A 17,424-nucleotide genomic window follows, 5' to 3' on the forward strand; every position below is an offset into this window, starting at 1 on the left:
GCTTCATCCACAAGTTCTTCAACCATTTTTCCACATGTGAGGGCAACCAGAGATAGATCTCTTCTCCACACACAAACGCCAAATGCCCAAGCTTCGCCGCCAGATATCCACACCCATTGCCCAAAGGAAATGCGATATGGATGAATTGGTCAGGCCGATTTGCGTACGCTTTTAGGCCTCTCCCACTCATTCCACTGGTAGTGCGCAAACTACAGCAACACTCACTCTCATCCTAGTTGCTCCCACATGGGCCAGACAACCGTGGTACACCACATTACTGGAACTATCCGTAGTCCCGCACCAAAAACTACACCTCTCCCCATACTGTGGAGAGATCAGACACCTGGACTCAGCACAGCTCAACCTAGCGATCTGGCTCCTGAGGTCTTGGAATTCGGTTACCTAAAGCTTCCCCCTGACTGTATGAACATTATCAAGGAAGCTAGACACCCCACCACTAGAGCCTGCTATGCAGCCAAGTGGAAACGATTTGTCATATATTGTCACAATCACACCATCAATCCTCTAGATGTGTCTATTCAACACATCCTAGGTTATCTACTGCATCTCCAAAGGTGCAACTTAGCACACACATCTATTAGGTTACACCTCGCTGCCATAGCAGCCGACGTACAAAATAGACAACACTTGTCACTATTCAGGGTACCTGCCATCAAAGCATTTATGGAAGGCCTCAAAAGAATTCCCCCCCAGGGTACCACCCTCACCTGTGTGGAATGTAAACATAGTTCTCACAAGACTAATGGGCCTTCCTTTTGAACCTCTGCACAAATGCGAGCTACAATTTCTAACATGGAAAGTCGCTTTCCTAGTGGCCATTACTACTCTTAGAGTCAGTGAGCTACAGGCACTTACTATTCAAGAACCTGTTTTACAACCCCATTGTATCAAAGTGGTTCTCAGAACCAACCCAAAATTCCTCCCTAAGGTTATCGCTCCCTTCCACATCAACCAGTCTGTGGAGTTGCCAGTATTCTCGTAACCACAAACAGTCGCAGAAAGAGCTCTTCACACTTTAGATGTAAAAAGAGCACTGCTGTATTACATTGAAAGAACAAAACCTTTTCGCAAGACAAAACAACTTTTCGTGACCTTCTCACCATCACAGAAAGGCAACCCCATATCAAAATCTGGGATAGCAAGGTGGATTGTCAAATGCATATTTTTAGGAAACATTCCCTTAGATGACTACTGCAAAGCAGCTACATGGTCTACACCGCACACATTCACAAAGCACTATTGTGTAGATGTGCATACAAAACAGCAAGCTAGTGTGGGCCAGGCTGTACTCAAAACATTATTTCAAACTACTGCAGCAGATACTGGTGGTCGCCACTAGGGATGGGTACTGCTATAAAATCTATGCATAGTGTGTGATCTGCAGCTCTTATGCCTTGAACGGAAAATGCTACTTGCCAGTATGCATCTGTTGTTGGCATGTAGAGCTGCAGATCCACACACGCCCACCCGCCTCCCCGCCTACTTTTATCTGTTCCAGTACTATCTTATTTAGATACAGCATACATGGGCATCTTACCTGTTTCCCACAAAACTCCATCATTTCCCTGCTGGCGAAAAACAATCTGAAGATGGAGCCGATGCCCATTCGCACTATCGTCCAAAGGAGGAGTCACCTATCTTGTGACTTCCAAAGACTTTTCCAAGAGAAAAAAAAGTGCAAACATCCGGGCCCAACACCAGATGGCGATCTATGCATAGTGTGTGGATCTGCAGTTCTAAATGCCAAGAACGGGATGCATACTGGTAAATAGCATTTTCCTTCTGTTGGATTCTCTATTGAACCACTTCCTCATTCTGTTGTGTGGAGTCCTAAAAATCTTAATTGGATTCCATACTAGGTTTTGGCATGCTGTGACTTGCAATTTTTTTGTAGGGCTCCACATCTAAGTTTGTGGAAGGAGAAGAATTTAGAAACTTTTGTCAGCATGCAGGGGTGGCACTGGTATGTGGCTCCACTCTGTCACTTCCGGGTGGTATGGAGTCACTGTGGAACTACAATGCACCACCTATCATTGCTTGGGGGCATTGGTGTGAAAATTCTCCTGGTCCAGTCTGATGCGTTGGGATATTTTGAAGGTGAGGAATCTGCAGTTAGAATATCTCCCAGAAAGAGCGTTGACTAATGAAAGTAACGTGTTAGTTTGGGCCTAGGTGAAGTGCAACTAAGTTTGTACCAGTAAAAGGGTGTATATTAGATTTTGCTTGCATAGTAACAAATCTGCACACTTCTAAAGAGATTACCTGATAATTCTTAGTCTGTTTTTTTGTACATTTTGTAAAGTTTACTTTGTACGGATCTATGATCTACCCTTTTTTTAAATAATGACAATAGAAGTCAGTGTTTTTAATTCTTAATACTGATAGATTCTCTGTATTAATTTCTCCTTTGTTCCCCTTAGGAATCAGTAAGAAAAGCAGCAGAAGTAGCACTAAAAACTTTGAGCAAGGTAATATTTCAATAGGACTTTTTGTGCGTGAATTTCATAAAAGTGACTGTCACCTTTTGTAAATATATTATTCCAAATAGCAAACTATCTGTGGAACTACCATTTTGTAGTGGATGTTGCAATAGCCACTCCAACACAACCCTACACTAAGGTGTTGGCATCTCATTGCTCTTAGACACATTTGAAATGATTATAGTTTAGGTGTATTGGGATTTGCTTTTCAGCTAAACTAATGCTGATTTAGGAGATATTTGTTTGATTATCTTATTTTTGATAGATTAGTCAGAATTGGTTGTTCTTAAAATAAAAAATCAAATTTTTTCCTTCAGATTTGTGTGAGAATGTGTGATTCCTCAAAAGGATTATCTGGTCAAAAAACTATTGCTGTGCTTCTTCCATGCCTTCTCGATAAAGGAATGATGAGTACCGTGTCTGAAGTTCGATCCCTCAGGTTTGTATTTGCATAACCTAATTGGACAGCTTATGTTGTTTGTGTCCATTTTAATATTTGAAATAAATAAATTGTATAGTAAATAATTTTGCAATTACTGTGTGTAGTTTTTCTTATTAGTTTTAAGGTGCGTTTGTTCTTCTCCAGAAAATGTTAACACTCAGTTGTCTAATCTGGTAGAACTTAGTTTAACATCACGCCATTGGTTTCTCATCTTCTAGAAGCATTTCACTCTGCATAGATGAATACATTTTGAACATTTCCCATGATTTGGAAAGGTGACTATATAATGAGGTCTTTATAAAAATAAAATAAGCAGAAAATAAATCCTTTCAGATTATCTTGCCCACCTGTAAATGTTTGCCCACTTGCACATCTTATTAGTTTAATTTTGTCCCACATAAGAGCATCTCTACAAATGGCTACACTTTAATAGTACCTGCACTACATTTTTTGTTTTTCTATAATATTTCTCATATTTACTGTTAGTTTTAATTGTTTTCTGTAGTGGAACTTGAGCATTCTAGATTTTACTCAACAGATCTGAGAACTAAAGGTGGTAGGTCTGTTGAAGATTTGCATTAGCTGCACGAAAAAAATGGCTGGTGATAGATACAAGACTATATTCACTGTGTCAAGCACTATGGTTGTGCTGTTGTTTACTGGAATTTTAAGTTAGAGGGACGAGTTTATAGAGCAATATTAGCAACCTTTTTGTCTGATGTGAGTTTTCTGTAACTTGTTAGGTTTATCCCAATGCCGACTGTTAAGACTTCACCAGGAAACGGACTCCACCACATCTCGAGAGCACAAATATAAATATCTCGTATGGAAAACCCAAGATGTAGCCAATAAAAGACTTCCTTAAAGACAATACACGGCATTGGCTTCTTAAAAAAATTATAGATCTTAAAAAGCAAACGCTCTACATGTTAGAAATCATCTATTTTATTCAAAGAGGAGCACACGCTCAAACCCTCACTGCACAGTTACGGACATGAGGCTGGAAAGGTCCAGTGCCTCAAGCAAAGCTCCTTTCATGATTACTACCTGATGAAGGCCATCTCATCCAGTTTTAGGATTCCTGGACCTTTCTTCATACTCTCAAACACGGACTCCACCACAGACTGTTTTTTTGACTCATTACTAACTACTCCCACAGCTATAAGAAATTTTGACGCCAGAGGACCAGAGCACCTGTTCATCAATACATCCGTGCTTTGGCGTGTAATGCCTTTCGTTCAAAGTAAACTGTTGAGCACCAATTGGACCGAAATTGTGCGAATTAGTCAGCTATACAGCGCCAGAACTATATGGGGTCCATCTCTGCTACAGGAGTAAAGGAGTAGACTTTGACGACTACGGAGAAGTGTCATTCTGCAGCCTGGACGTTAATCGGGAGCTAAACTCAACATATGTATCCTCTTTCAAGACTCTACAGGGCCCATCAGGACGACCACACCCAGGACAAAGACTGCTCCTCTGGTTTAAGGTCCTGACATTGCGGACCAGGCACAGCATCCTTGGCTTGCAGGGGACGCTGAGGATCTTCCCTTCTGGGTTGACCTTGAAAACTACATCAAGCAGACACAAAGGATCTTCCCTCCATGGATCCACCTTCAATTCTACAGCAAGGACATGCCTTGATAGTGTCCTACCTTGACTGATCAGCCTTCCACGATGAAGGTTAGGCAGTCTTGTCTGCCCACAGTGGTCAAGACCATTTGATAGTGAAATCTATTGAGGCTGAGGCACAGAGCCTTGAAGCCCAGAGGACACTGTCAGACTTTAGAATTCAGATGAGTGTTGAAGCTGAGCAAAAAACTTGACACCACTAGATGAAGAGCAGTAGCCTGATACTAGGAAGAGGCCAGTCTACATCAACAAAGTCTCTGGGCTGGACTTCCTTCCACCACACAGCCACCTCATAAGAAATGCAAAACCCCCTTCTAGGAGGCTATTTAATGGGATCTTGAAGACCAAACGCCATCCTAGCACTACCATCCCCACAGCTGTTCACACCACACTCGGTACATTTTAACTCAAATCACTGCTTCCGTATCAGGAACAACTAACCAACTAGAAGATGCCTAGCCCGAGTATAGGGCTGACCCTCAAAAATTCTCTTCACTGGAACCATGCAAGCTGATTAATGCAACTCCCTCCGCCAGTTTTGTTTCAGACATCCAACTGCTCAATTGAGGAGCATTTATTGACTTCCAGCCATTGCAATTTGGTGCTTGACCAATGATAATTCCCAGTCGATGAATCTGGTTGGCTTTTCTAGGCACAGTTTCTAAAACCAAGAGTACATAATTCCGGTTTCAACCAACCCGTTCTACCTGCTAGGTACGATAATAGATGTGTAACAGCCCGCCAGTAAATGTTCAAAGCAGTCCACCCCCAGAACATATACATTAAGTCTGCATTGCCATCAGAGCATCTCAGACAGACATCCCTTACTCCTGTATATGGCCACAGGCCTCCATAACATGCCCCTTCATATTGAAGAGGAGGAGGACTTTTACGTAGAGACCTTGTCCAGAACCAAGCATACCACTCAATACCTTCCCATGCTCAGATCTGTGCTGAAGTGTTCTACAGAAAACATCAAAGACCCTGTCAACACAACAGCAGTCATCCCCAGGGTAGAGAAAAGGTTCAAACCTGCACCTCAAGACGGATTGTTAATCCAGGGCATGTACCATCAGACCGCTCTTGTTGTTCACTCAGCAAGACAACTCTTATGCAACACACAATGGGAACTCCACCTCTTAACAAGGAGAGGAAGAGTATCAATACTGTGGGGAAATGCATTGCTTTGGGGGCCTCTACACAATTGCGGATTGCCAGTTGCAAGACCCTGTTTGTGACAACTGGGGGGTCCTGAAACAACTTCTACAGCACCTCACATAGGCATACTGAAAGAGAACAAAGGATATTGTCCAAGAGGAGAAGGTATTCTCCAGCGCAAGCATCAGGTAAATCAGTGGATACTGCCTCTAAGCAGGTCAATACCTGCATCCTCTTATGGCACTGTGTAACAATTGCAAACTGCTTCACTGACAAAGTTGCTAAAATTCTTCTTTTTCTTATTCATGATACCAATCTGTCATTCCCTGTCCAACTGAGTCACTGACCCTGCGGTCACTTCCGAAATCTCCTCCCTGGGCTCAACCAACGACCACTACCTCCCAACAAAACCTGAAATCAATTAGGATCGCCAGAAGCCCAAATACAATGCTAAGTGGACAGACCTATGACTGAAAAAAAGTCTTCAAAATAATAGCAAACATGAAGCCTACTGCCCACGCTTCTGACCCACTGCCCTCCAACTTGGTACAGATCCTCAACCATATCATCTCCCCATTCTGGACCAAAATCTTCAATGCCTCTCTCTCCTCAGGCTGTGTTCCTGAGTCACTCCAAATAGGTCAAGTCATCCCCATTCCCAAAACAATAGCAATGGACCCAAATGACTTCAACAATCTCAGACCCATCACAAACCTTCCTTTCCTAGCCAAAACACTGGAGAAATGTGTCCTCCTGAAACTAAACCGACACATGGAAGAATTCAACCTCCACAAGACTTTCCAAACAGGATTCAGTAGAGGTTGTAGCACCGAAACCACCATGCTCAATATTTCAGATGACATTCACAGAAGCTTGGATGAAGGTGATGCCTGTCTCCTAATCCTACTCGACTTATCTGCAGCATTTGATACAGTAAATCACACCCAGCTCTACTTGACACTCTGATATCACACCAGTATCAATGGCACTGTCTTGAAATGGTTTATGTCCTATCAGCAGAATCGCCGTCAGCAGAAACAAAAAAAACAAAAAAACACAGCTGTCTTTCCAACACAACTCCTGTGATGCAAGGTGTACTCCAATGCTCTATCTTCTCCCCAACCTTATTTAATCTCTTCATGTTACTCCTACCACCATTTTTAACCATGCCGGGGTCCAATACCACCTAGATGCCAACGACATACAACTCTACTGCAAAAACAAATCCCCTGGTGATCTCCGACAACTGAACAACACACTTGTTAGTATACAATATTGGCTCCAAACCAACCATCTTAAATGGAACCTCAAAAAACAGAACTAGTTCTGTTCTCCCCCAGAACTAATACTTTGCGTATCCTAGATTGGATCAAGAATCTGGACGCTCTTCATTGCGCCTTATCTTTCTCTCTAACTCTTATTAAGCCACTGGGCATCTCCCAGGACAAGAACATGTCCATGGTGGAGCACAAAAGTAACTCTGCCAAAGGATCGCTTTGCATACTTGGACACCTCAAAAAAGTAAAGCTGTTTATCCCCCCCCCCCAGATGATCTCAAGACTGTCTGCTTGTCATCTGAAAACTTGACTACGACATCTCTCTCCTTACTGGAACCCCTAAATGTCACCTGGGACCTATGAAACCTACTCTTAACACAGCTGCCAGACTCCTCACAGGCAGCAACCTATTTGACATCTCTTCTGCTCTTAAATGGCTTCCTATCGAAGGCAGATGCTTTTTCAAGACAGCCTGCATCACCCACAAAGTGCTTCATATAAAAAACCCCAATACTTAAAAACCAGAATCCCAAGAGCTGGAAAAGCCCATACTCTGAGAAGCTCCGATGCTCTTCTTCTCATTCTTCCCAACTTCAAGAAGAGATCACCTCAATCTCGCTCCTTCTTGGGTAATGCTCCAAAGATCTGGAACTTGCTACCTAAAGATCTCAACTGTGTAACCCTTCCTTCCCCTCAATCAAACGTGAACTCAAATCTCTACTTCTCAAGAACTACCTCCACAGGCACACAAACTGTTCTTCGTTCACACCGTTGATTAACACCTTCTAGATGGTCATATTACTTGATCAATTGCCTCATTGGGACTTACTCATCCGCCTCCCCCATGCCCCCCCACCAGATGTCTTTCTCCTCCGTATACCCTGTGGTTTTCTTTTGAATATAGCCTTTGAGTGCTGTACTGTCTTGTGAGTTTTACATTAAGAGTTTCTTTTGTATCACTTATAAACGTATTTATGTATTCGCTTAACCTGTAAAGCACACTGATACCCTTGGGTCTAGCAAGAGCTATATAAAACTCCAATAGAATAAATAAACATGCTTGGCTCAGGGTTTCAGGATTACACCCAGCAGTACCTTTTTGGACTGCAGTTCGGTTAACACCTATTTGGCTCTCAGGTGGCCAGAATGTTTGAAAAGATGAAAAAGATATGGACACAGTAGAAGCTACGGGTGTCTTGCAACAGCAGAAAAAGCAGGGTTTCAAAAATTTCAAACCTTAGCAGAATCCAAAGCATTGTTCATCAAACCTAGACGTTAATACCAGCAGCAGTTATCTCAGGAAGACCAGCGGTAGGGCAATACATTAGGGTGGATTCTGTAGCCAGAGGCAACTCTTGCAACAAGCAGTGATTCACAGGTGTCAGGGGAAAAATGTGGTTATACCTCCTTCAATGAGAGCAAATAATCCCAGACCAGTCAATGCAGTTACTATAAAGATTTTACATCACCCCTTCAAATCTGCCACCTCAACACCACAGCATCGGCCAAGATCAACACAGAATACTTTTGGAGGAGTTAAACGTACTCCTCCTGAGAGCAGTGAAGCAAGTCATCCTGATCCTTCAATGAGAACTAGGAATCTATTTTCTATACTTTCTAATCACCAAAAGGAAGAAATACTGCGGCCTAACCTCCCCCTGTAAGAGTTTACCCTCTACATTGTGTCTAGTCTTTTCAAAACGACAAAACTACACAATTTAATTCTGTTGCTCAGTGTGGGAGATTGCATGGCCACCCTCCATCTCATGGACTCCTACTTTCATATCGTGATTCATCAGGCTCACCACCAGTATTTCAGATTTCTGGTAAGCGGTGACCACTCTGGGGTCATGACAGATCCCAGAGTATATTTCCAAATGTCTAGCCATGGTGGCAGCGCATCTCTGGAGCAATCACATTCATATCTTTCCATACCTGTACGACTGGCTAGTAAAGGAAACCAATCATGTCCAATACATTGGCCTCATCCTACCCCCAACAATCCATTCTACATCCAAGAATGAGCTTTACAATCAACGCAAAAAAGTCATACCTGTGTCTCCAACAAACCCAGGCAAGCCATGTTTTATTCAGTCCCAAGCAAAGCTTACCCAAGCCTACAACTAGTGATCACGTTTCAGGCGCTGCTTCCCCTTCCCAGCCATAGTGCCCTGTGATGGTGGGAATGGTAATGAACCTGTTGGAAATTATGGCGTCTTTTATTGCGCTTGTCCCACATGCAAGGTTTCTACATCTGCACCCTTTACAAAGGTCTGCTATCCACACTCGAGAACTTAAAGTACCAAAACTTTGCGTCCAGGTACCCTCACCCACAATGTCTAGGCAGTGCTCTGTGGATCAGTTGCTTAGGGATACTGCCATCTGCTTTCCCTTGCTACCATTGCTTCTGTAATCAAGAAAATGTGTTTGTTGTCAAAGATGCGGATTCTCATTGCTCCAACGTGGGCAATTCAAAAATGGGTGGGACACCCCCTTAACAATTGCTTACTTGGTCACCCCTGGAAGTGTCATTCGGATCAGTGTCTGCGGCAACAGTGACCTCAGGTCACTGTTGCTGGAGCCTGAGTAGAGGTGGGGGAGCCAGCATATTCACAAGGAGAGTCAAGCCAGAATCGAACCAAGGATCTATCTTGGCTCTAAACAGTCGTACACGAGTTGAGACATGAAAAGATCTATGTAAATCATGCAACAAACATCATGTAAAAATGTGATAGTTTTGCCTCCAAAAGTGATTTTCCTGGACTCTGCACAGTTTACCTCTTTTTGGTATAGTATATAAAGAGCCAGTTTCCTACACAACTTGCTAATGACATGTCTACAGCCTGTCTAGACAGGTGATTTGCTAAATGCTTTCTAATCTGCTGTACCAAAGCCAAAAGCACTTTACGTTCTGTTCCTAGAGCGCATTCTATTTGGAAAAAGGTGCCACAGTGGCCTTCTTTGGTACCCATCCATCTATTCTTTTATTCAGTTGGTATTATTGTACAGATAGTCAAGCCAGACAATTGGCAAGTCGGAGAAACTGTACTAAAAACACTGTTCTACACATCTCTTGCCTCCGTTGACATGCCACTGTATTATGGGTTGATTACTGCTTTTCTGTCTATGCACAGCATGGGATCTACAGGTATAAAAGCTACAAATGGAAAATGTTCCTTACCTTTAACAATTTGTTTACAGCCTGTAGTGCTGTAGATTCACATGCTACTCACTTACCTGAATGCAGGCTCTGCGTGATTGGAGCAGTTTCATAGTTTCTCATATTTCCTTATTTTACCAATGTATTTTCTTTATCCAGTCCATAGATTTTATAATGGTTTGCATCTTATCCATTGGGAAATGAAAACAATCTGAATGTGTGTACACTTGCATAGTGGGTTTCAGTGAATGTATAACGAGTCAACCCAAATTCAAAACCTCTTCTTGAAGATAATCAACTTGCAACATTTGAGCCCAACAGTAGTAAGCAGGAGTGTGCATTTCATGGGAATCTCCAGCACAACTGGCAGCAAACCAATTGTTACAGATAAGCAACGTTTTCCTTCTTTTTCTGTCTACCTTGTGTGTTGTTTCCCTCCTCAAAACCCCACCTCTGCACTCCCCATCTTGCTGTTTCACCCTCATTTCTCGCTACACCATAGCTTCCACCACTCATACATCATTTGCCTTTTTTTGTTGTTGTTGCTTGTTTAGAATATTTTATTAATATTTAAAACCCCTCCTGCCAGTGCACTTCTGCCCCGCCACGCCTCCATGTTGGTTCCATCATTCAACAACATTTACCTGCCCCCGCCATCTGCTCTTCCATTGCACCCCTACTGTGTTTCATACGTTTTTAATTATTTTACCTTTTCTTTTGAGGGACCGGCAGTTTCGATTTACTTCTGGGCTGCTCCCTTCATTTTGATGCATGTTTGTGTGTTTTTTTTTATTTACCCCTCCAATATTGGCATTTGCTATCTTGGAGCAGTGAATTCAAATGTAAAAAATGCACACATACATCGTCACACTGTCACAATTTTTTTTTTTTTGCCTCTTGTTTTTTGTTAATCTGGAATTAAAATTATTTTTTTTTTTTCTTTTTTTGCTGATGTGGAGCAGCAGTGGCAAAAAGCATTGGCAAAACCATAAAGTCTCATAATTCCATTGAAAAGCTAAAGTCCTTGGCTTTTTCAACGATTTTTTTTATTATAAAATAGACTTTTTACCTCTGCAGAGTACAATGTTCTTTATACACAAAATGTCAAGATTTAACCACTGGTAAAGGGCTTGTTTGACGCGCCAACAGGACACAAGTGACTTTCCCTTTGACCGGGACTGCCGTGAGGGGAACGGCCAGCGTTGGGGGCATTTAGTTGTTTCTGCACCAGACCTAGAGTGCTAGCTGTTGCTGCCGCCGTGAAGGGAACGGCCTGGGTCAACTACATCCCCCAGCATACATAGCGCCCGGCGCCTGCTGTAGACTTCACCAGGCAGCGCCGGGGCGTTATTTAAGCCCCTTACTTGCCCCGCTGCGCGGGACGCCGCGGCAGCGCCCGGGCAGAGCCCGGGCCAAGGGCGGGCCCGTCCTTGCCCGTCAGGGACCGTTAGAGGCCGGGCAGGGCCACCCCACTGACATCCCCTTATTTGGACCCATCACCTCATAAGGTACTGTTTTAAAAGTATGTAAGGTGGATATTTCTGTTCATTCTAAGAACTAGGTATTGCCTATGTGATTAAACTTATTGACTCTCGGACTTTACATCTAACTGCTCATCCTCTTTAATGCTCTGTGTTGCCTAACATTCTAGGGAAGAATCTTAATAAATCGCTTGATTGTCTCTTTCCATTTGTAAACATGAAAGGAAATGGTAAAAACTGTAAAAATCCTAGTTCGTCCATTTCCTGCCCAGCAACCAGGCACCAGACAGCAACGACGCAATCTCTCCCAAGTCTGACAGTCATCGACAAAATGCTCCAGCAAACAATTGGAGTCGTGGCTTCAGCTATGGAAAACACGGAGAGGCGTTTGTCAATCACTCCCGCAATTCCTTCTTCTTCCCAAGTGGTGGAGGACGCTTCAATTGTTACTATCAATCCCCCTGATTTTAATTCCTCCCTCATGTGTTCCTTTGCTGAGCTGCCCTGCGCACAGCCCACTACTAGTGATACGCATGTCTTAGAGGTTGTTAATTCCCCATCCCACTCTACACTAAACAAGGTTTCTGCGACTCGCACTGTAGTCAAGAAACCTAGGACTGGGAAGAGCAAAGCACTAAGTAAAAACAAGCCCCTAACTAAATCCGCCATACTGATTGATGGTTCCCCTACCCTGTCCCCCATACGGGCACCTCTCTGGGCCACCCATATGATACTTGACCTCCAGGCACATATAGAACTGTTACTTGGCTCGCATTTTAAACCTTTGCTATCTAGGCTGGATAGACTGGTTTCCACTATTAATAATGCAGGCCTTGGTAAAGCCCAATCGACTAGTTCCCCTGCAAACCCCTGTTCCAGTTCTGTTCCCACCTATGACAATCCCCCCGTCAGTTCCAAGACCTTACCTGTACCCCTCCAACTGTTGGTCAAGACTGTTCCCGACACAATTATTCCTTTGTCCAGGGACATAGACACTGAAAGTTTTAAAACACAGAGGGAGGCTACTGAAGTGGGGGAAAAATGTCTAGACAACCAAGCAAAAGCGAACAGAAATACTGTTAGAGAGGGGTCCAACACCGCGTTGCCCTGTATAGATCTGCCGCCCGAGTCCCTACCATACGTTGTGCTCGCCGGTGTCCCCCCTCTATCCCAAGGGAAGAATGAGGACTATTTGGAATTAAAAAATAAATGCATGCACTGGTTTAACTCAAATAGCCCTCTCCCCCTTAATATTTCTGGAGAAATACTGGGTGCAAGGAGAATAGACTGGATTGGGCCTACACCTAAATCCATTGCAGGAAATTGTGTCATTGTCAACTTTAGGCACACGCTTGCTGTAGATTATATCTGCAGTAGGACACCCCCCCCAGGTCTAACACCCAAATCATCCCACTACACTTGTCATACTTCTATCCAGTATCTCAGCACAGGACAGGGCAGAACAGAGGCACTAGGTGGGTGGGTGGGAAAAATAAATCGTATGCCAGACCATGCCAAGAAATGGTAATTCGGGAGGACCGGTACCAGAATATCCCCCTACTGTCACTATTCCCCCCCCAAAAAATAGATTCAGCATGTTGGAGGAGGTTGACTGACCAGTCGTGATCCAGAGTCCTGTTCCCCAGTTAGATAAAACCATGGGTACCCAAATAGTTGTAGATAGGGGTAGTTGTGAGAGTAGTACTTTAGAATATGTACCAACGCCCCGCCCCATGAGTATAGCTGCGGAAGGTCTGGAAGAAAGTCAAATTATGGATAATGACGGGGCTTTTCCCCTCGAGGATTTGCTGCTGGGAGTCAATCTTGGGGACACTATATTAGAAACCAACACCCAAACATGAGGAATCTGCCCAAATTTAAACGATGGTGACCTATCGGATAGGAACAGAGCAGTAGACGGGGAAATAAAAATTCTGTCATGGAATGTGGCTGGGATAAAAAGCAAGTTATCTACTCCTGAGTGGAGCAATTTTACAGGCAGCCATGATATCTGTCTAATGCAAGAAACCTGGGCTACGGAGGAGAATCCGAGGATTGGCTATGCCACTTTTGATATCCTGGCAACCTCAAGTGGCAGAGGGAGGCCTTCGGGTGGTCTTTCAATATGGGTGGGGGCGCATTTGGGCGTTCAGGCAGTTCAGATTCCAACCAACTCCCTCGACGTCCAATGTGTACTCCTAACACTAAAAGATAACTCAAGGGTTGCCCTAATAAACGTTTATTCTAGACCAATCAAGAATGGTCAAGAATCTGGCACCATTGACGCATTAAAGCACTTCATATTGTCCCTTGACCCCCCAGCCCCTCTAATAGTAGGAGGCGATTTCAACTGTCCATTCGAGCCCTTTGAGTCTCCTGACACGGGAGATCTGGACGATGAGGATCAGTTCTGGCATGTCTGGGATCCACAAATTTCTCCTGTCAGAGCTTGGACCCCTCTGGTCCTCCAAATTAAATCTTTATCTCTTGCATTGTCCCTAAGGGCCTGTAATGGGAGACTGAAACCCGATCGCCCGGGGCTCCCAACGTTCAACAGACCAGGCCAAAACTCCAATATCGATGTATGCTAATGGAAACAAGACACTGGGATAAGCTACAGGAGTTTACAATCTACCCTAGACAAGACAGTGATCATAACGCCCTCGTTTTAACCCTCAAACCGGGAAGCTTTGGTCTAACAAACCCTCCCCCCAATCCAAATAGCTCATCGCTTCCTGTGCTGCTTTCTAACAATAGGAGGAGGGTTAAATGGCCCTACTTCCAGAATTCCCCCGCCAAACTTGCGAAAATATACCAGATAGCTCTACCATTCCTTTCTGCAATGGGGGATGTAAGTGTAGATAACCCAAGTTATCCCACCGAGATTCATACTCATTTAGTTGATAAGTTGGTGGATTTGTTCAATCCTGTGGGGAAAAAACAGCAGCAGGCTAGGACACATCCCTGGTATGATGACTCTTGCAGAAAAGCAAAAAAGGATTGGCTTTCGGCAATAAAAGACGAAGATAGGGTTTACCTTAAGAAACTCCGCCTAGAATATAAGAAGGCCATTTCTAGGGGAAAGAAGGACTGGGAGGAGCAAAGATGGGAGGAACTCAGGCTAACCCTTTCTCGAAGAGACCCCAAGGCGTTTTGGGCTATTGTGAACTCTGGTGAGAGTAGGGGAGCCTTGACCCCAACTGCAAATATAGCCCCACAAGTGTGGGAAACGCATTTTGGGGAATTGTATGGGGACTTTGGCGACCCTCCAAATTCCGATTCACCGTTGGAGTGTAGACCAACGAGAAGGAGCGACCCTGTCCTTGGTGTTATTGAGATCTGTTCCCCGTTCGCCGCCCCTGAGCCCCAACAGGAGCGCCAATTGTTTGGACCCCCGGGCGGCGAACGGAATAAGGATTCCCTGGTGGGCGAGGGTATTCCTTTCCCAGAACTGCCCGAGGCCATTACCCTTAAAGAAGTAGAGTCTGCAATAGTAAGGCTTTTACTCAATAAAGCTCCAGGTTTGGACAAGATGCCCCCGGACTTATTTCGCTCCCAACCAAAAATCTGGGCCCCATACTTGGTGGTACTATTTAATTCAATCCTCAAGGGGGCTGATCTGCCAGACACCTGGTTGGGTGCGGAGATAGTCCCCATATTTAAGAAAGGCTGTCCGCTAAAACCGGTAAATTATAGACCAATCAGCCTTATTGACACCTCCCAGAAATTAATGGGCAGAATTATCCTAGATAGAATCTTGGGATGGATGGATGAAAACAAGATATTGACTACACTGCAGGCAGGGTTTAGATCTGGGATCTCAACCATAGATCAGATCTTCCGGCTACAGGTTTTATACTGGAAAACGGTGAGAGTGGAGGGTGGCAGCCTCTACCTCATCTTTGTCGATCTGCGCGCTGCTTTCGACCTTGTCCCAAGAGGAAAGTTGTGGAAAGTCTTGGCAGATATGGGTCTTCCTCCCTATCTACTGAATATTTTAATCAGACTCCACAACGGTAATTATGCCCAGGTCAGGTGTGGGAGGCATGGCGATTTGTCCGCACGCTTTCCTGTTAGGAAGGGCGTGCGCCAAGGGTGTGTTTTGGCCCCAACATTGTTCAGTCTCTACATTAACGGTCTCGTCGACCATCTGGCTGACGTAGTTGACAACGATGCCCCTAGGTTGGCTACTGGAAGAGTGCCCGCTCTGATGTTTGCGGATGACACTTTGTTGTTATCCAAAACACCATCGGGCATTCAGCGTATTTTGGATGGTTTTCTCGCATTTTGTACTGCCCGAGGCTTGGAGATCAACTTGGTTAAGACCAAGTTCATGATTTTTAATCCCCCAAAGCAGACTCGTCCAAACCCCACCCTAAACGGCTCTCCTCTTGAGAGAGTCAGGACTTTTGTCTATCTTGGGATCACTCTGACAGAGAACCTTGATTGGGGTCCACAAATCTCGAAATCAAGGCTTAGGTTGTCCCAAATAGCGGGAGGGATTAGTAAGGTCCAGCGTGCCTCGGTCTTTAAACCAGCAGCCCCGGTAGTAGAAATATACTGACTGCAAGCCAGAACTGCTTCACTGTATGGAGTCGAATTATGGGGTCACAAAAATATCTCCAAGCTAACCATGGTTGAGCAGGGTTTTATGAGAAGTCTTGTGGGTCTGCCAATAAGCACTCCGCTTATTCCTTTATGATTCGACTTTGGGATAGAACCTATTGAAGATTTAGCAACTTTGCGGCCCATGCTCTATTGGAAAAGACTCTGGTCGGTGCCAGAATTGGCACCTTACAGAGAGGAATTCATAGAGGTCTGGGCCCTAATTAAAAATAAGAACATCGCATGGTTATCCCACATCAAGGATCTTAGTACAAAGATCGGCAGGACCGATCTTTGGGAATCCCCGGAGGTGTCCTGTAAAAGGACTTCCAAAACTGAACTCACAGGCCAGATAAGGCAACAGAGATTACTTACCCTTCACGGTTCAAGCTTTCTGGGGAAATTTACCAAAGAGTTTCTCCTAATAAAAGCCGAAACACGAGCAGAGGTCTTCCTAGATTTAATCTATCCACCCCTCGCAAGGAAGCTCTACTTGCAGTTAAGGCACGGTAGCTTACCGCTCAGGGCATTTACTCACAAATGGGCAAAATCAGAAAATGCTGCCAGTCCGGCTTGTAAATACAATCAAGAAGATATATGCCATGTTTTGTTTTTCTGCCCTGCGTACAAATCAATAAGGAAAAAGTGTCTCATCCCCCTATGCAGGAATCTTGGGTTTAGACACTGCATGCAGGCATGCAGGGTTTTAATATACGACACTCACCCCCCCATTGACTTTGCTGTGTCCCGTTTTTTTATATGGCTCATGGCGAAGAAGGAAAAGCTTTCTGTAAATATTCTCGCCTTTTTACTAACTTAGTCTTCTTTGATAACATCAGTTTAATTCATTCTTAATCATTGTATTAACTTGATTCTATTTATTGTTTTAATGAAATGTGTACTCTTGTATGTATTTTTATCTGTGCTTTTATGGTCTCTGACCGAAATAAAGTTATCAAATGAATGAATGATTAGTTAAGTGTCAAATATATATGTGTAAATATTTTTTATATTGTAGCCTGTACTGTATCTACCATTTAGTTTCAATGAACAAATGTTGTAAAAGGAGCAGCATGGAAGCCATTTTACATTATATGGGTTTTGAACAATCCATATGATACTACCTTGAAAACTACAAATTATGATTTTGTGAGGTGATACGCAAGGC

General features: G+C 43.9%; 1 protein-coding gene across 2 annotated transcripts in view; it reads left to right on the plus strand.

The window, feature by feature from the left end:
• The window catches only part of ECPAS (Ecm29 proteasome adaptor and scaffold), an 819,497-nt gene that overhangs the window by 411,259 nt on the left and 390,814 nt on the right, over positions 1-17,424 (plus strand). For both annotated transcript variants that reach the window (XM_085641278.1, XM_085641277.1), the window contains exons 33-34: positions 2,442-2,489; positions 2,819-2,940. In XM_085641278.1, coding sequence (XP_085497404.1) covers positions 2,442-2,489; positions 2,819-2,940 — 170 coding nt within the window. The remainder of the gene's footprint in view (positions 1-2,441; positions 2,490-2,818; positions 2,941-17,424) is intronic.

Source organism: Triturus cristatus, chromosome 2_2 (genome assembly GCF_964204655.1).
Source record: "Triturus cristatus chromosome 2_2, aTriCri1.1, whole genome shotgun sequence".
NCBI classification, from domain to species: Eukaryota; Metazoa; Chordata; class Amphibia; order Caudata; family Salamandridae; genus Triturus; species Triturus cristatus.